At 40.2% G+C, this 15,023-nt stretch overlaps 1 protein-coding gene across 3 annotated transcripts in view; it reads left to right on the top strand.

Annotated features, from left to right (window-relative positions):
* lsamp (limbic system associated membrane protein) overlaps nucleotides 1-15,023 on the top strand; it is a 304,540-nt gene that overhangs the window by 268,336 nt on the left and 21,181 nt on the right. For all 3 annotated transcript variants that reach the window (XM_077566058.1, XM_077566057.1, XM_077566059.1), the window contains one exon: nucleotides 9,960-10,085. In XM_077566058.1, coding sequence (XP_077422184.1) covers nucleotides 9,960-10,085 — 126 coding nt within the window. The remainder of the gene's footprint in view (nucleotides 1-9,959; nucleotides 10,086-15,023) is intronic.

Raw genomic sequence — 15,023 nt, 5'->3', positions numbered from 1 at the left:
TTGTCTGATAAATTTTTTTAAAGCTACTGAACGCAGAAAATTGAATTTCGAATCGCTACTGCCACATGTGGCCGGAAAATGAAACTGCATGTTCCCTTCTTCACGTACACAACACGCACATGGGGGAGCACGGGAAATTTGAACCCAAATCCAATCCAAAAACTAAAACCCATTATGAACAGCTAAGATGTTAATCTACTAATTAAAAAATGTTTCAGTCATAAATGGTCAAATAAAAAGGCTATTGTAAAGATATTTTTGGGCAAATTTTAACAAAGTGCCAATTTATTTAATTTGAATGAATTTTCCCCCTCACCATATTCTATTCAATCAATTACCATTGTGCGGTCATATTTACAGTTTTTTCATAAATCTATTTGTTTTACTTCTGTGATCTTAACCAATCTGACCAGGCAACATGAATTAGGTGCACAAATTGTTCTCCGGTGTCACTTTCATAAGCAGCTTTTCCTTTAGGATGCATTAAACATTCACAAATGTCACAAGAGCAGAGTGGCTATAAAGTAGCAGATAGTTTGGCGAGACCCTTTAACAGATTTTCTTTGCATGTTGTGACCCCTTTTCAATACCTTTTGTCCACTGAGATGTGACGTGTAAAAGTGTTAGTCACTTCCTCTTGATAATGAAAAACTGAATTATTTATTTTTGACTCTGGCCAAAAAGGGATTTTTAATCAGACTACTATAAAATCAGTTTCAATACATGTATTTTGTGGTTTGGATGTTTAGCTGATATGATCAAAGCTGCTCAAAAGTATATATTTTTATTGACATTAATGCAACCACCAAACTTTGTTTTGACGTCACAAAAAAAATTGACTTAAAGACACAAACAAACATTTCCTTTAATGTCACCCTGTTGTAGTATTTATGGACCCAATCATCAGAACCCTGTGAAGTGCCACTTAGCATGATCCAGGCGGGTGGGTTGCATTGCTTGTGTGCACAAGTGTCTGTATGTCTCCTCTACTCGGCATCCTGGCCCAGGAAGTAAAGTGACCTTTTATGAATTATCATGGGACAACGGAAGCTTTCAAGTGAAGCTTTTGAAGCCACTTCCCTCCTCCCATCACACACCATCTTGACCTCTACTTCCTAATGCCAATGTTCCTCCATGTTTTTGTGCTTTTTTGGAGTACTGGTCTTTTTTCTTTTTTCTTTTTTAATACAATGTGGACATTGTTTTGACTGTCTAGATAATAGCAGTTCTAAAGTTGTATGAGCATACTCATACACATTATTGCTTGTTTTGCTATTGGCAAAATGTGGTTCATTCTACAACGAATGCTGTGTTTGCCATTAGGCTGTAATAGCCTTTACTCACTAAAAGAGCTGTCTACAGTCTTTCACTGAAGTTACCATTATTGAATGTCAAGGACATTTCAACTATTAACCATCATAGGAAATGAAGCACGGCTATTTAGTAGGTCTAAAACGCGAATTAGCTCCTAAGTAGCAATGGGGTTATTATACATTATTGCAATTTGCATTACAAGCACATTGACAATATGCACGGCAACACATTAAGGACTTCCGGCGAAAAGGATAGGTGGTGTTACAGTTTGCGCTGTCAATATGTTTTAAACTATGATGTTGCTCACTTCACCTATTAAATGTGTGAAGTGAGCACATTCAGTAGTTGTGCTGCTACTTTTTGTGGCTACAAAAATGTTAACATTTTAAAGACGAAGAGATAGTTCCTCTGACAAACAATGAGATGTGCCACCCACTATTTTTTAGCAATTCAGCTCGACTTTAAGTTTTAACACGTTTCCCAGTAACCCCTAACTACAAAGGAGATGGAAAGTAAATATTCACAGAGGCAATTATTTTCTGATTTTGTAAAAATAACTTTTTAAATACAACGTTTCCCAATTGGAAGAAAGTAGTGCAGTCATGGCTTCCTTACGCCACCACCATGATTGACATCACCAATAGGCATAATTAGTGACCAGAATTTTACCTTTCATCAAAATGCAACCCGGGATTCTAGTTAAAGTAAGCTTTTTTAACCTAAAACCTAAAAACAAAAACTTCAGCGTACTTATAAGCGGAAGGTTTGTTGTCCTTGTTTGGTGAAATTCACTCGGGTTTAGAGAAGCAAAGAGCGCTCCCCTCCCATTAATTTGATAAGGCAGCTTGTGCTTGAACTGACTTCTTTCCTTGTACTGCCTGACGCACTGGGCCTCAGCACTCCATTTTTTGGGGCACTCTGAAAATGCGAACGGCACATTTTAACAACCCAATGAGTTTCCGAACGGTCGAAGTGAAGCAGTGTGCAATGAGCGTATTTCCAAAGAGACCCTAGGTACAGGGATTTTTGGTGCCAGTCCGAGCTCCGATTTGAACATATACAAATTGCACCTGAGTATAAGCCGCAGGACTGGCCAAACGCAGGACTGGGTTCGGGTCGCGGGGGCAGCAGCTTTAGGAAGGAAACCCAGACTTCCCTCTCCCCAGCCACTTCAACCAGCTCCTTTGGCAGGATCCCAAGGCATTCCCAAGCCAACCAAGAGACATAGTCACTCCAGCGTGTCCTGGGTCGTCCCCGGGGCCTCCCGCCAGTGGGACATGCCCGGAACACCTCTTCAGGGAGGCTTCCAGGTAAAAAGTAATAAAAATGGATGGTGGTTTCCCCTGCCCGGACGTGGGTCACCGGGACCCCCTCCTGGAGGTGGGGCTTGAACGCGCGCGTCTGGTGGCCGGGCCTTCACCCATGGGGCCCGGCCGAGCATAGCCCAAAGAGGCAACGTGGGTCCCCCTTCCTATGGGCTCATGAGCTGGGTGACGGCCAAAGGTGGGGACCTTGGCGGTCCGATCCCCGGCTACAGAACCTGGAAAAGTCTAACTTATAGTCCAAAAATATGGTACTTGGATAGCTGCAACAATTCTAAAACTAATATGTCATTCATGGTAACTTTAAGTAGTCCTGCAGACAGCAAGTGAACTTTGCCAAGTTTGACACTGTCATTGTTGTCATTATGCATTTAATTGCTAACCAGAGGTTAATACACTACCTTACCCAAAACATAGAAGTGTGAAATGCATCAACTCAACAATTTTTTAATCATGAAAAATAAATAATTGACATGCTTTGACCTCCCGCCGGTCTCAAGCAAATCAGTTTTTTTCTATGGCTATGTTAAGGACTATCAATGTGCCTCTTGAGCATTTAAAAAGAATGAGAGGAACCACTTTTATTGGCGGCCAATGAACACGGCCACAAAAGCGTGAACTACCTTTTTTTTCTTTCTTTTTTTATGTGCTGAGCTCAATCAACAGAAATAACAGCACTTGGTCTAACCTGCCTCTGTGCAGTTTGCCACACTTGAATGTTCTCAATATCAAGGCTCACATGAAAAGTAAGCAGCACACATTTGTCTTATTATGCCTGAAATGACAATGACTGTAGAGCAACAGCTGCAGTAACTACAACCAAGCTTCGACCTCCCGCAGGACTCAAGCAAATCAGCTTTTTTCTATGGCTATGTTAAGTAAGCAGCACATTTTTGCCTTATTATGGCTGAAATAACAATGATTGTCGAGCAACAGCTAAGTACAACCATATTCATAAGCCCTCGAGGGATAGGTTTCCACACAGATTGTCCTCCTGTCTTTGAACCGCCATGATGAAACTCCTTGAAGTTTTAATGAAAGCAACAATTCACGTTTCGCCTTTTTTTCCTCCTCGAGCATAGACCGGATCTCTTGAAAATAAAATTGCACTCCCCTTTAATCTTCTTTATGCTGGCCGCAAGAAGTCGTCTCATGCATTTAAATGGGGCCATTCCATTGACACATATGACAACAGGGGTATTGACAATGGCTGCAGGTGAAACACTTTGGCCATATTTGAAAGACTATCCAAGAGAATGGTCGTCATTACTGGCTAGTATAATCTTGGTTTAATCTTTGATACAGATGACTGCTATTTGCCTTTTCATCGCCGTGCTTTTTGTGTGAACTCACCAGCAACCTTTGCCTGCCTCTTTCATCTTTTCTGTGTGTGACCCGGCCTGTCAGACAGATGGACTCCGCTTGGACATTGTGCTCCTCACCCCTCTGAATATCGCATAGAGACGCAGAGTTACGCTTGACCGCACCTGCAACTGTACGGGGAATGGTGCAATATGTAGACGTGTGAAATGAAATAGGAAAGGTCATGTCAGTGTGTTGTGGGTTTGGGTGTCACAACTTCAAGCAGTGAATCAATTCTTACTGCAACTATATGCTTTTTAGCATTTACACCCTGGTGTGGTTGAATAGAATTCGGTGCCCTTTTTATCCTTTGTCTTCAGTCTAGATCGCAAAAGTCACATCATACTGTGAACTTTTGAGTATGTTTTTATGCATGGATGTTTTGTGGAAAACACTACTTCACCTTTATATTTTTATGCAGGATCGTGAGTGATCGGCGGTAACAATGAATACACAGAGACTGATATACTGTGCTAGAATAATTGTACCTTTTATTCCCCGCAAACAGCAATAAACACACCTCACTTTGCTAGAATAATGGTGCCTTTTATTCCCCGCAAACAGCAATCAACACACTTCAACGCTAAGCAGCATAATATGATCATCATCAGCGCTTACCTTGACACTAGACCAGAGAGCCGACGGTCCGGGTAGAACGAGCTGCAAAACGGCTGGGCAATCGTACGTATTCCACAGCTGACTCTACCCACACCGTGTGCCGCTCCGTCTTTTATTCGTTAACAAAAAGTTGTGAGCGTGACAAAAACCGGGCTGGCCAAGCCCTCTCCCAGGCACCTTCGAAAACATTATTCCGAAGCAGGGAGGACTGTAGTATAAACAAGGCATTCACTCCCAGGCACCCTCGAAAACATGCCTTCGAAGCAGGGAGGACTATAGTATAAACAAGGAAGGGTTCCCAGGTTGATTCCGCCCTTTATTTACAAATTGTTGGGCACCTGGATTTGTACAACAGTTCAGGACAACAACATATCCTTATATAAGAGGTCACATGAGGACATATAAAACCATGGTTTTTACCCATACTTTTGCTCCAGCTTTGTATTTTCCCTTCAATGGACCACTCATATTTTTACCAGTCCTTCAAGTCAATTTTACTGCGAAACTGTAGACTCACACACAGACGCGTACAATTGATTACATCATCCGTCCAGGGTGATTCAACGCTTTGGCCTCATGTATTGACTCCAGCAAACCAAGTTTGATGTTCTGTCTTGTCATTGTCTAGGACTGCGAGAGTTGTAGTAACAAATATCTTCATTTGTTTTGGTTGTGTGGCACCATCTTTGTTTCCTTCGGCATTAACGGCCAGTTGGTAGAGAACCATGTGGGATACAAAATGTTTCATCGAGCTAGCTTGAGGAATCACTTCAGTTCATGGCATGGCATTCTCATTTGATGTATACATTCTCTCCTTTAATTTTGCTCATGGAAATCTAATATCCAGTATATACTTCCAGTTAATGAAGGCTGCTACCTGTATTTTAACCTGGCTGCCACTTCTATTTATTATTACCTCAGACTTTACAAATCATGAGTGTGGACACATTGAGTGTGATTCTGTGCTCATGCTGTTGACAGTAAGGATGGTTGCGCACGCCCAACTCTGCCCCGATTGGCTTAAAGCAAAATTTAACTCAGCCAATCATCATCATGTATGTGGTTCTCTTCTGCTACCCCACGAAGAAGCCAACGCGCACAAAAAAATCTCTCTCTATTAAGGTATCTCACTTTACATGATCTAATAATTAAATATTTTGGCAGTAATGGTGACAGCTTGATCGTGGTTGAAAAGTAATAAATTAGCTTACCCAATACACACTTTCTTTGATCTTCCCGGCTTCCTTTTTATCCTGGAGGTTCAAGATAAGGCCTGCATGGTTGAATTGGAAAGACATTTCCTTAGTGTGTGTCTGTTCCATCCATCCAGATATTATGAAAGCATTTATTTAAAAAGCTCTTGAGTGTATTAGTTGTTTTTTGGCCCTAAAACAATTCTGTGCAAAAAGAATACCTAATATGCATGGAATTTTGGTGTCAGTGTGAAGTTATTAAAGTCGGAGTGGTGACTAAAGAAGCCACCATGGTTGATTGTGGTTAAAATTCTGGATCAAGGATTTATATTGACTTTTTATAATAAATTGAAAGACGGGACTCGCTTTGCTGCATCCCTCGAAGTAATGCTTAGAACTGCCTGCCAATCAGATTACAGTGATGTCACAGCCATCCTTGGCCTGCGTACTGTAACCAGGCTGGAAAAGGTTCTGCAGAACGGTTCCATTGTAACTGCACGGCCTTAAAAAAAAGTGTAATGGAAAAGCGAGCCCACAGAGCAGAACCAAGCTGTACAATGAAAAAGGGGCATATATGTCCTCATTCATAAATGCTACACTATGGGGGTTACTTCTAAGATTGCCTTCTTCTGGTCTACACTCATGCATTGTTGAACAGTAAAACCGCAGTTAAATTTCAACCTTTGCTTTGATGTGGACTCTTTTATAAGTAAAAAGCAGTGAAGTAGAATACTAATTAGAAAACTAATTGTTAGGCACTTTAGAACAATTCAACACAAAGCACGGGAGTACCGGGGATTTCCCCGGTTGGCCACCGAGAAAGAGAGAGAAAAAAAGAAAAAATATATAGATTGGCATTAGTGGCCCTTAGTTTGCCAAACTACAATAAAGAGATTCCTAACCCTTTAGATGGTCTTCTAAGTTACCACAATCTATTACACTTTATGATAGAGCATTTCTACAAAAAATTACATATTATACTAGTTGAACTAGGGAAGGGAAGGTTAACATCTATAAAGCAATGCCCGAGGCGAGCGAGCTGGCTAGCAAAACAAATGAACAAACTTACTAAAAATAAGGGTGGGGAAGGGGATTGTGTGTGTGAGAGAGATGCTTATGTGTGTGTGTTTTTTTTTTTGTTTTGTTTTTACATCGATTGCTATGTGTATTAAAAGGACAGCTGTGTGAAAAATCAACTCTTTGGAGCTTTTAGCCATGTTAAAATGCAAATTCCTCACCAAAAACATCACTATAGTGGTGTTTTCCTCCATTTGCCCCTGTATGAGAAATTCTGTGTCATTTTGCTCTCCAAGCACCAGCCCCTCCCAACCTGAGAAAACGAGCTGTTGGCACTGTTTGACGTCATTGGACGCGGCCACACCGCCTCTGCGGACTAAACTCATGCCCACTTTTTCTGAGACCTCCCTCCATGGGATATTGACAAAAGTAGCCTTTATCAATAAACATTCTGTCCAAATGAATTCAAAGCAATCAATTATCCTTCACATTTGCAATGCTAAAGTGCAATGACAATTAACCGTCTTAAAATCTCATTCTGGCTGACACTTGTGTAGAATACAAGTAAAACTTTTTGCGCTTTTGAACCTAATTATTCAAATGGTGTAGTGGTTAGCGTACCTGCCCAGTAAGCAACCCATTTAGGGTCATCTTTTTTTCTTCCTCTGCTCACCTTCTTCTCCACTGCGAATTCTTGCATTTTGTTTCAAATGTTTATTGAAAAATTGAACAACCATACAAATTCCTCATGTAAAGAAGACCGGCCGGTCTTACGTGGCCACACAGCGCTCCTTGGCTGCAGCCGGCTCGGACAAGAGGGGTGCGGCAACCACACGGGGACAGGTGGGGTTTTACTGAACCGAGCGTTTTACTTCCGCATTAGAAAAATAGCCAGCAAAATACCTACCGTTAATATTTCATAAAAAATTACATCGCCATAGTGTCAAAGGTAAGATTTAATCATTATATGCCTATAGTTAACTGTGGAAGGTAGTGATGAGCATGATAGTTCTTTAAGTGAACTGAATCTTTAGAATCAGTTAATTAAAAAGAACCGTTCAAAAGATTCGTTCATCGAATCGTTCTTCTACGCAGGAAGTGATCCATTCACTCACGTTCACTGAAAAGATTTGTTCTTTTTGAACGAAACATACGTGAACGACACAACACTAGTGGAAGGTCTTAAAATTTCGTGATGTAATCCCTTTAACATTTTTATACCGAGTTTAGTAAGGCAAGCATCAACATGGCATGGTAAAGTGCTTTGAAGATCAATGTCATAAGATTCTCTTCAGTTTGTACCACAAAAATGATAAGACCTTAATTCACTTTCACCGCTTATTGTTTTGTACTTGGAACGTTGGAGGAGGGAAAAATTGCCCTTTGTTTCGTGCGCATTGAGGGCCTCTCTAATTCAAAGTTGAATTTGGAGCCAAGTCCGTCCCTGATATCCGCTACTGTAGTAAAGTCTTGGGCCACCAAAACATTAGGTTTGTTAGCAATGTTATCATAATTAGGCTATATGTAATTAGATGGATATCAAATGTATCATAGAACTCCACCAAAGCTAGTAAAAAATAAAAGTCAAAACAATCCATATAGCTTTATATTTGGGTTTATTTAACTATTTGTTAGCAAGCAGATTACAGGTATGTCCTGGACTGGAGGATGGGAAACAGGTGATTTTGGGGTGTTAATTCAAAGAAACAAGAACGCTTATATGCAGAATAATTGACACACGTTTGACAAGAATGCGTCGCGGATTAACCTTTGAAGTCGTGACAGAATTCAGCACTTCAAGTCCGGCCATCAGTGAGCTCTTTAGCTTGTAACATGTAGCTTCAGAACACGACTTGCATACAGACTTTCCGTGTTCATTTGGTGCGCCCTGCCTGTCGATGCCTAAGTTCAGACAATTTGTGTGCATCTTGTTTCTTATTCCTAAGGACTTTCATGTCTGCAAGAGCATGAGAGTGTAACTTAATAAGCTAAGATCAGCGATACCTGCTGTTGGGAGTGGTTTTTAAGTAAATTAAGCAAAATTCCAAAACCTCAACCTAACAATGACACCAACATTGTTGAATATATTTTAGAAAGGGTGGCACTGTAGCCAACTGGGTAACACTTCTGCCTTACAGTTCAGAGGTTGCGGGTTCGATTACGGGCTCCAGCCTTCCTGTGTGGAGTTTGCATGTTGTTGCCGTACTTGCGTGGGTTTTCTCCAGGTACTCTGGTTTCCTCCCACATTTCAGAAACATGCATGGTAGGTTAATTGAACACTGAATTACCCTTAGGTGTGGTTGTTCGTCTATGGGTGTGATTAGTTACGCAGGTACAATTAGTGCTAACTCCACAGCGGTAAAAATATATTAAAATATTGCTAGTTTGAGACGCATAACTAAGCTGCTCATCAGAAAGAGGCAGAATTTGTTTTTCTATTTTTGCTATGCCCTTTACAGTACTTATATGCTTCTATTTATCAAACTGCAACATTATAGATTATTGTTTGCAATTTTGACATGATATATGTTCCCCAGAAAGTCCCCCACACAATGTGTTAAAGCCTTGATCTATGTCCTCTACATCCCATCCCTTATCTGCTGACGCTCTTAAAAAAACAACAACTGCACCTTCTTAATTTATTTTTGTATCAGAATGTAACCCAAGGTTCATTTTGAACAAAGTGTCATATACAGTACTCAAGTATACTTAATTGCACCTTTACATTTAAGTAGATTATACCTGCAAACAATTACTCTCTGAACTAAGAATCAATCTAACTATCTGGCTGTTTTTTAGAGTTTGGGTCCTCAAGCAGTAAATTAAATGTATGGAGAGTTAAAGTCTAAGGACTATATATCAAAAGACTTTGAAAGTGCAAAAAAAAAAAAGAAAAAGAAAAAAACCCTCATTGCTATTCAGAAACCTTTGTATGTACCTTTGAAGGGTTTTAAGGTCACTCTTTTTCTGTCTTCATGTTCATGGTTAAGTACTTCTGCTTGAACCTAGAGTAGCTGGCAAAATAAAATATCAGTTATAATGGAGAAGTTTGAGTGTAAAAACATTTTGGGAAAGTGTGAAAAGGGCATTGTGAAATACATTAACATAAAAATGTCTCTCTCTCCCTGTACAGTTCCAGCAAACATCTACAAGATGTCGGAAGACATGACAGTAAATGAAGGCAGCAATGTTACACTCAGCTGCTTGGCTACCGGCAGGCCAGACCCGCTTATTACCTGGCGGCTACTCAACCCCTCAGGTAAAATTCTTTGATTCTACACTTATTCTTCAGTGTGTCGTTCTAGATGTCATTCCCGATATAATCACTTTTTCATCATTCAAATGAAATAGACAAAGGCCCTAAACAAATGTTAAAACTCATTTTTATTTAGAAAATATAAAGTTCTCTTTAATAAAAGAAAAACAAATTGTTAAAAAGTTGTTATTTGTATTGTTCACTTGTGTTGATCTTTTTATGCACAGATGAGATTGGTGATGATCACAACTTGTTATTTTTGTTTTTGTGGGGGTGTCTCCCCAGCATCCATGTGTCAAACTCAGTGTGAGAGCATGTTGGGGGTGCCGATAATGATGTCTGACAATCGTTGGTTTCAATGCAGCACTCCTTTGCTTGCCTGGGAAATAACAAGACCTACTCAGCTAACAAGGCCCTTATATATAAGCGGCCGTCAAATTTTAAGGAAAGACGTGACGTGGGCTGAAAAGTGCCATTACATAAGGCTTTAGAGAACCATTAAACACCTTCAAAAGTTTTGGGAGTACAGAACGCAGGTCACCGCAGGTCATTTATTGTTTTACAAGTTAACATTTTCTGTGATAATAACAGTACTTCCTAACAATGTGCCAGAAATTGTATGCAAGATTTGTGCATTGATCCACTTTCATATCAGAAAGATTGATTCTAATTGTGATTCTAATTTTGTGATTCAAACTCACAAAATCACTACGTGCTTTCAAGACTCACTGGAGTAGAAGAAGCCTCTTTATTGCCTTGAACATGTTTATAGTCACGAAAACATGTTCCAAAAAAAGATATAAATATATATATATATAAATAAATAAATATATATATAAACATATACATAAACATAAATATATAAACATACCACTGTGTTCCAATACCTTTACTTTTAATGACACTCAAGAACTGTGTTAACTGGCAATAGTTTTCTGAAGTGATGCCAATGAACAGAAATTATGCCAAACTTTCTAAATTGCAAAATTTTCTGAGGCGCCAAAGGGATCAAAGGTCACGGGCATTCGATGTTGGTTTTCAGCTTTGCTGCTTACGTGCAGTGATTTCTCCAGATTTTCGTGATATCACCATCCATCGATAATGTATTGCCTAAATTCCTTGCTATCATTTGTTGATATGAAATGATGTTGAACAATTGAGCGTTTCAGGGATGTTCCTTTTATCCTCAATCATGACACTCATCTGCTACCTAACCAGTTCTCCTGTGGAATGTTCTAAGCAGGTGTTTTGGGGCATTCCTCAACTTACCCAATGTTTTGTTGCCCCTGTGCAAGCTTTTTGGGAAACCTGTTGGAGGCATCGAATTAATTTTGAATTGCAAAAATTGGGAATTGGGGTGTGTAATTAAAAGAAGAAAGTAGGGTGGTAGCAGTGTTTCAGAATATTAATAGGCAGTTTTGTTAGATGTGCAGCCATTCTTATCATAATTTATATAAAACCCTTTGGTTAATATACTGTTCAATTATGCATCTTTGCCTCGCTGGTGTAATAAAGTCTGTCAGTCCCTCCAGTGCAGCAGGGGAGACAAGAACACTGATCCTTTGATCCACTCAAGCAAAGACACATCTGGACATGTCAGCAGCTTGTAGAGAAAACCCAGTCAGAGGACATTTAAATTCTAGTCTTAAGCACTCTCTTCATCAGAATTCTATAAAGAGCACCACGTCTGCAAAATATTTTCAGTCGGTTAGCACTTGTTAAGTATCCACCATGTTTGCTGAGCCAGTGCCCTTGAGCAAGTTCTGCAGCCCTCAAATTCTTCACTAGTTTATGACTAAACTAGGAATCTGGAATGATATCTGCCCAAATGAACAGATTTGAACCACAGCCCAAACACTTACGCCCTATGATATAGCTGAATGTAAAAGTCATAACCCTTTTAGAATAGCTCTTGGCAGGGCACGCTTTTTGAGGTTTGATGCTGAGTGCCATTGACATCTCTCCTAAGCCAAGCCGGCTATGTTCCAGGAGAGGGTTTAGAAGAATTCCCCCCCAGGATTATTACCTTAGCTGGAAAACTTTCTCTTCATCTGCTGTGCCACTTAACCCATCCATCCTTTTTTTTTTTCCTGCTTACCCTGTTCAGGGTTGCAGGGAGCTGGAGTCTATCCCAGCTGACTTTGAGACAGACAATCCCAGGGCACATATTGACAGACAATCATCCAGTGTGAATCAGGTGAATGAACCACTCCACCATCCGTGACTATGTTTGTGCCATTTATTCTTTCATCCATTCATCATTTGTTCATAGCTTCCCACCAGGGAGTAAGACAAGGGGGAGTTGTGTTGCGATGTTCTGCTTGCTCACAAGTGTAAGTGTTGTAGGTGTGTGTGGACACGCATCATTTTGTTCAAGGGCGCCAGTGATGGAAAAGCCTTGTGATTGTGGGAGTGAAAAGTAACTCCCCCTTTGATCCCTTTGAAAAGTGATTTGGGTCAAACCACTCCCAGTCGGTCTCCAGCTGTATGTGGATAGAAATGCAAGTATCCCTGCTGTATTTAAATTTGGGCCTGGGGCATGTGTGTGCCATAAATGCTGGTGCCGTACCCCGTCAATACTGACGCATAAATGCACTTGGATATGTTAGGCTACGGACATGATGAAAGCAGCGATACTGCATTGTTTTCCTTGCTGTGGATGAAAAGTTGTCGCTTTTCAACTGCCTGAAAGAAGCGCCTGGTGGCGTCTCTGCCACACAGGTGTGGGGTTATGCGTTACAATCTCAGGTCAGGGGCTCCCCCATCTTTTGTGGGTTTTCTCCAGGTACTCCGGCTTCCTCCCAGCATTTTAGCTCACTGGTATTGCTCTGCGCTCCCAAACCGGAGATGTGGTCGTGGGGTTTGATTGATTAAGGCTTCAAAAGAGAGTTATGTTTTTCTTTTTTTTCCTACCCATAGAGAGAAGGCAGGTATGGCATGTTTGAGTAAACTTTGAGTATCATTTAAGTATAGTGAGGCTTGACCAAGTGTCCTCGTTTTCGGAAATCAAAATGAAGTGTACCCTAACGTTGTATCTAGGTACTGCTACCGGTATTTATATCTGTGGGTTCAACATATCTGAAACTGCTAGCAATGTAAGAGAACTACTCTCTTTGCAAAAAAAAATGAAAAAGTCAGAACCCCCAATCCATCAAATTACTTTGCAGATAATAGAGTAATTTTTGAGCATGTATACGAGCAAATTAGGGGAGCTCATAATACATGAGTACAAAGGAAAATCTACTTTTGAATGTCAATTTTGGGCAGGGTGTTATTAAGGTTATTATGGTATGTCCAGGGTGTACCCTGCCCCTTGCCCAAAGTCAACTGTGATAGGCTACATTCCACCCGCTAACCTAATGAAGTTTATAGAAAATGGATAACATTTGGAAGTGACATTGTTATCGAAAATGTGCCTATCAGCATGTTACGGTTGGACTATTTAGTTTGTGTTTGCCGATGTGTAATCTGCATCTGCCACATATGCGGCTCTCTACATTAATTGTCAAGGGTAAATCTGTGGCTTGGTTGAAAATTCAAATGATGCTGTCTTTATGGTTCTTGGGTGAGATCTGCTTATAGTCACTTTACTAAACAATTTACAATGAGCACTTTATGAGCATCATGCAACTGTCACACCGTGAAGATAATGAGCACAGCATGGCTTGTTTCTATACGGCCTGGTTATTCACCACTGGGTCTGGCTGAGCACTGAGGCTCACTTTTGTTTCAAGTCATGAGTATACACAATCTCAGCACTTTCTATTGCAGTCTCTAAGCAATTTCGAAAGCCTGGAGTCATGAAAATCCTCAGTGCGGCTGCAGCCTGGAGGATGAGCGATATGGATATAGCGCCTGGGTGGGACAAAAGGTCACCAAAATGGTCTACTCTTCTCATGCAACAGACTCAAATTAAGCTGAGGTCATGAATAAATAATATGGTTATAAAAGGAAACTTCCATTTTGAAACAAACAAAAGGCTTGAATTGGTGAGAAAGAACAATCCCGTGCTTTAGTATCGCAAGAGGTTATTAACATAACGATTTGACATGTATGTAGTAACTAAACGGTAGGCTACTGTATGTCATGCTGGTTGAAATCCTGAAAAAAAGTTTTTGTGTTGTGTTGTCTGTGTGTTTTCAATCCGATTAAGGTCAGGGGTATTGGTCTAGCCACTTCATAACTTTAATGTTGTTGATCTGGAACCAAGATACTGCTTGCGTACCTCTGTTTTGGGGTAATAGAAGTTAGGGTAATAGTAACAGTTATTGATAGGGTTGTTCATGTGACTGTGATTATATTCAACACAGATGTACCAGCAGTTTTTAGCATCAGCATTTTTAAGGGTAAATTGATTAACTTCTGATCATAATCAGGGTCTTGTATCCAAATCTGGGTCTGTTAGTAACAAACACACAAAAAAGTGGCCGGATTAAATGGCATGTAGTTTCAATACAGCCCAAAATTAACTTTCCATAAGAACGTTTTGGCTGGCTTGAAATCATGACTGCATGGTTCAGAAAAGCAGAAAACCGTTAACTGCAGTGTGTCATTTCTCAGTTCAAAACGGCTGAATTTTGCCTGTCTCTCCTCCTGCTATGTTTGCACTGTCAGCAGCACCGCAATATTTTGCAAGTTGTTTATGGAAAGGAAGTTGAGGATGTTTGTTGTCAGACTGCTAGAAAGATGCTTAGTAGGGTTGTTCCCGTTGCGCATATAGAGTAGGCTACTATTGTCAACTTATCAAAATGCCAAGTGTCTCAAACAAGGAACACATGTATTTATTTTTCCAAATGATGTAGAGCATATATATATATATATATATATATATATATATATATATATATATGGGTGTGTGAATGCACATTGTATGCATATGCATATAGAAGCAATGTGCGCATACGCACACACGCACGCACACACACACACACACGTACAGTA

Source organism: Vanacampus margaritifer, chromosome 5 (assembly GCF_051991255.1).
Source record: "Vanacampus margaritifer isolate UIUO_Vmar chromosome 5, RoL_Vmar_1.0, whole genome shotgun sequence".
NCBI classification, from domain to species: domain Eukaryota; kingdom Metazoa; phylum Chordata; class Actinopteri; order Syngnathiformes; family Syngnathidae; genus Vanacampus; species Vanacampus margaritifer.
Note: the sequence above shows the minus strand (reverse complement) of the source record. Positions and strands in the feature narration are given on the sequence as shown.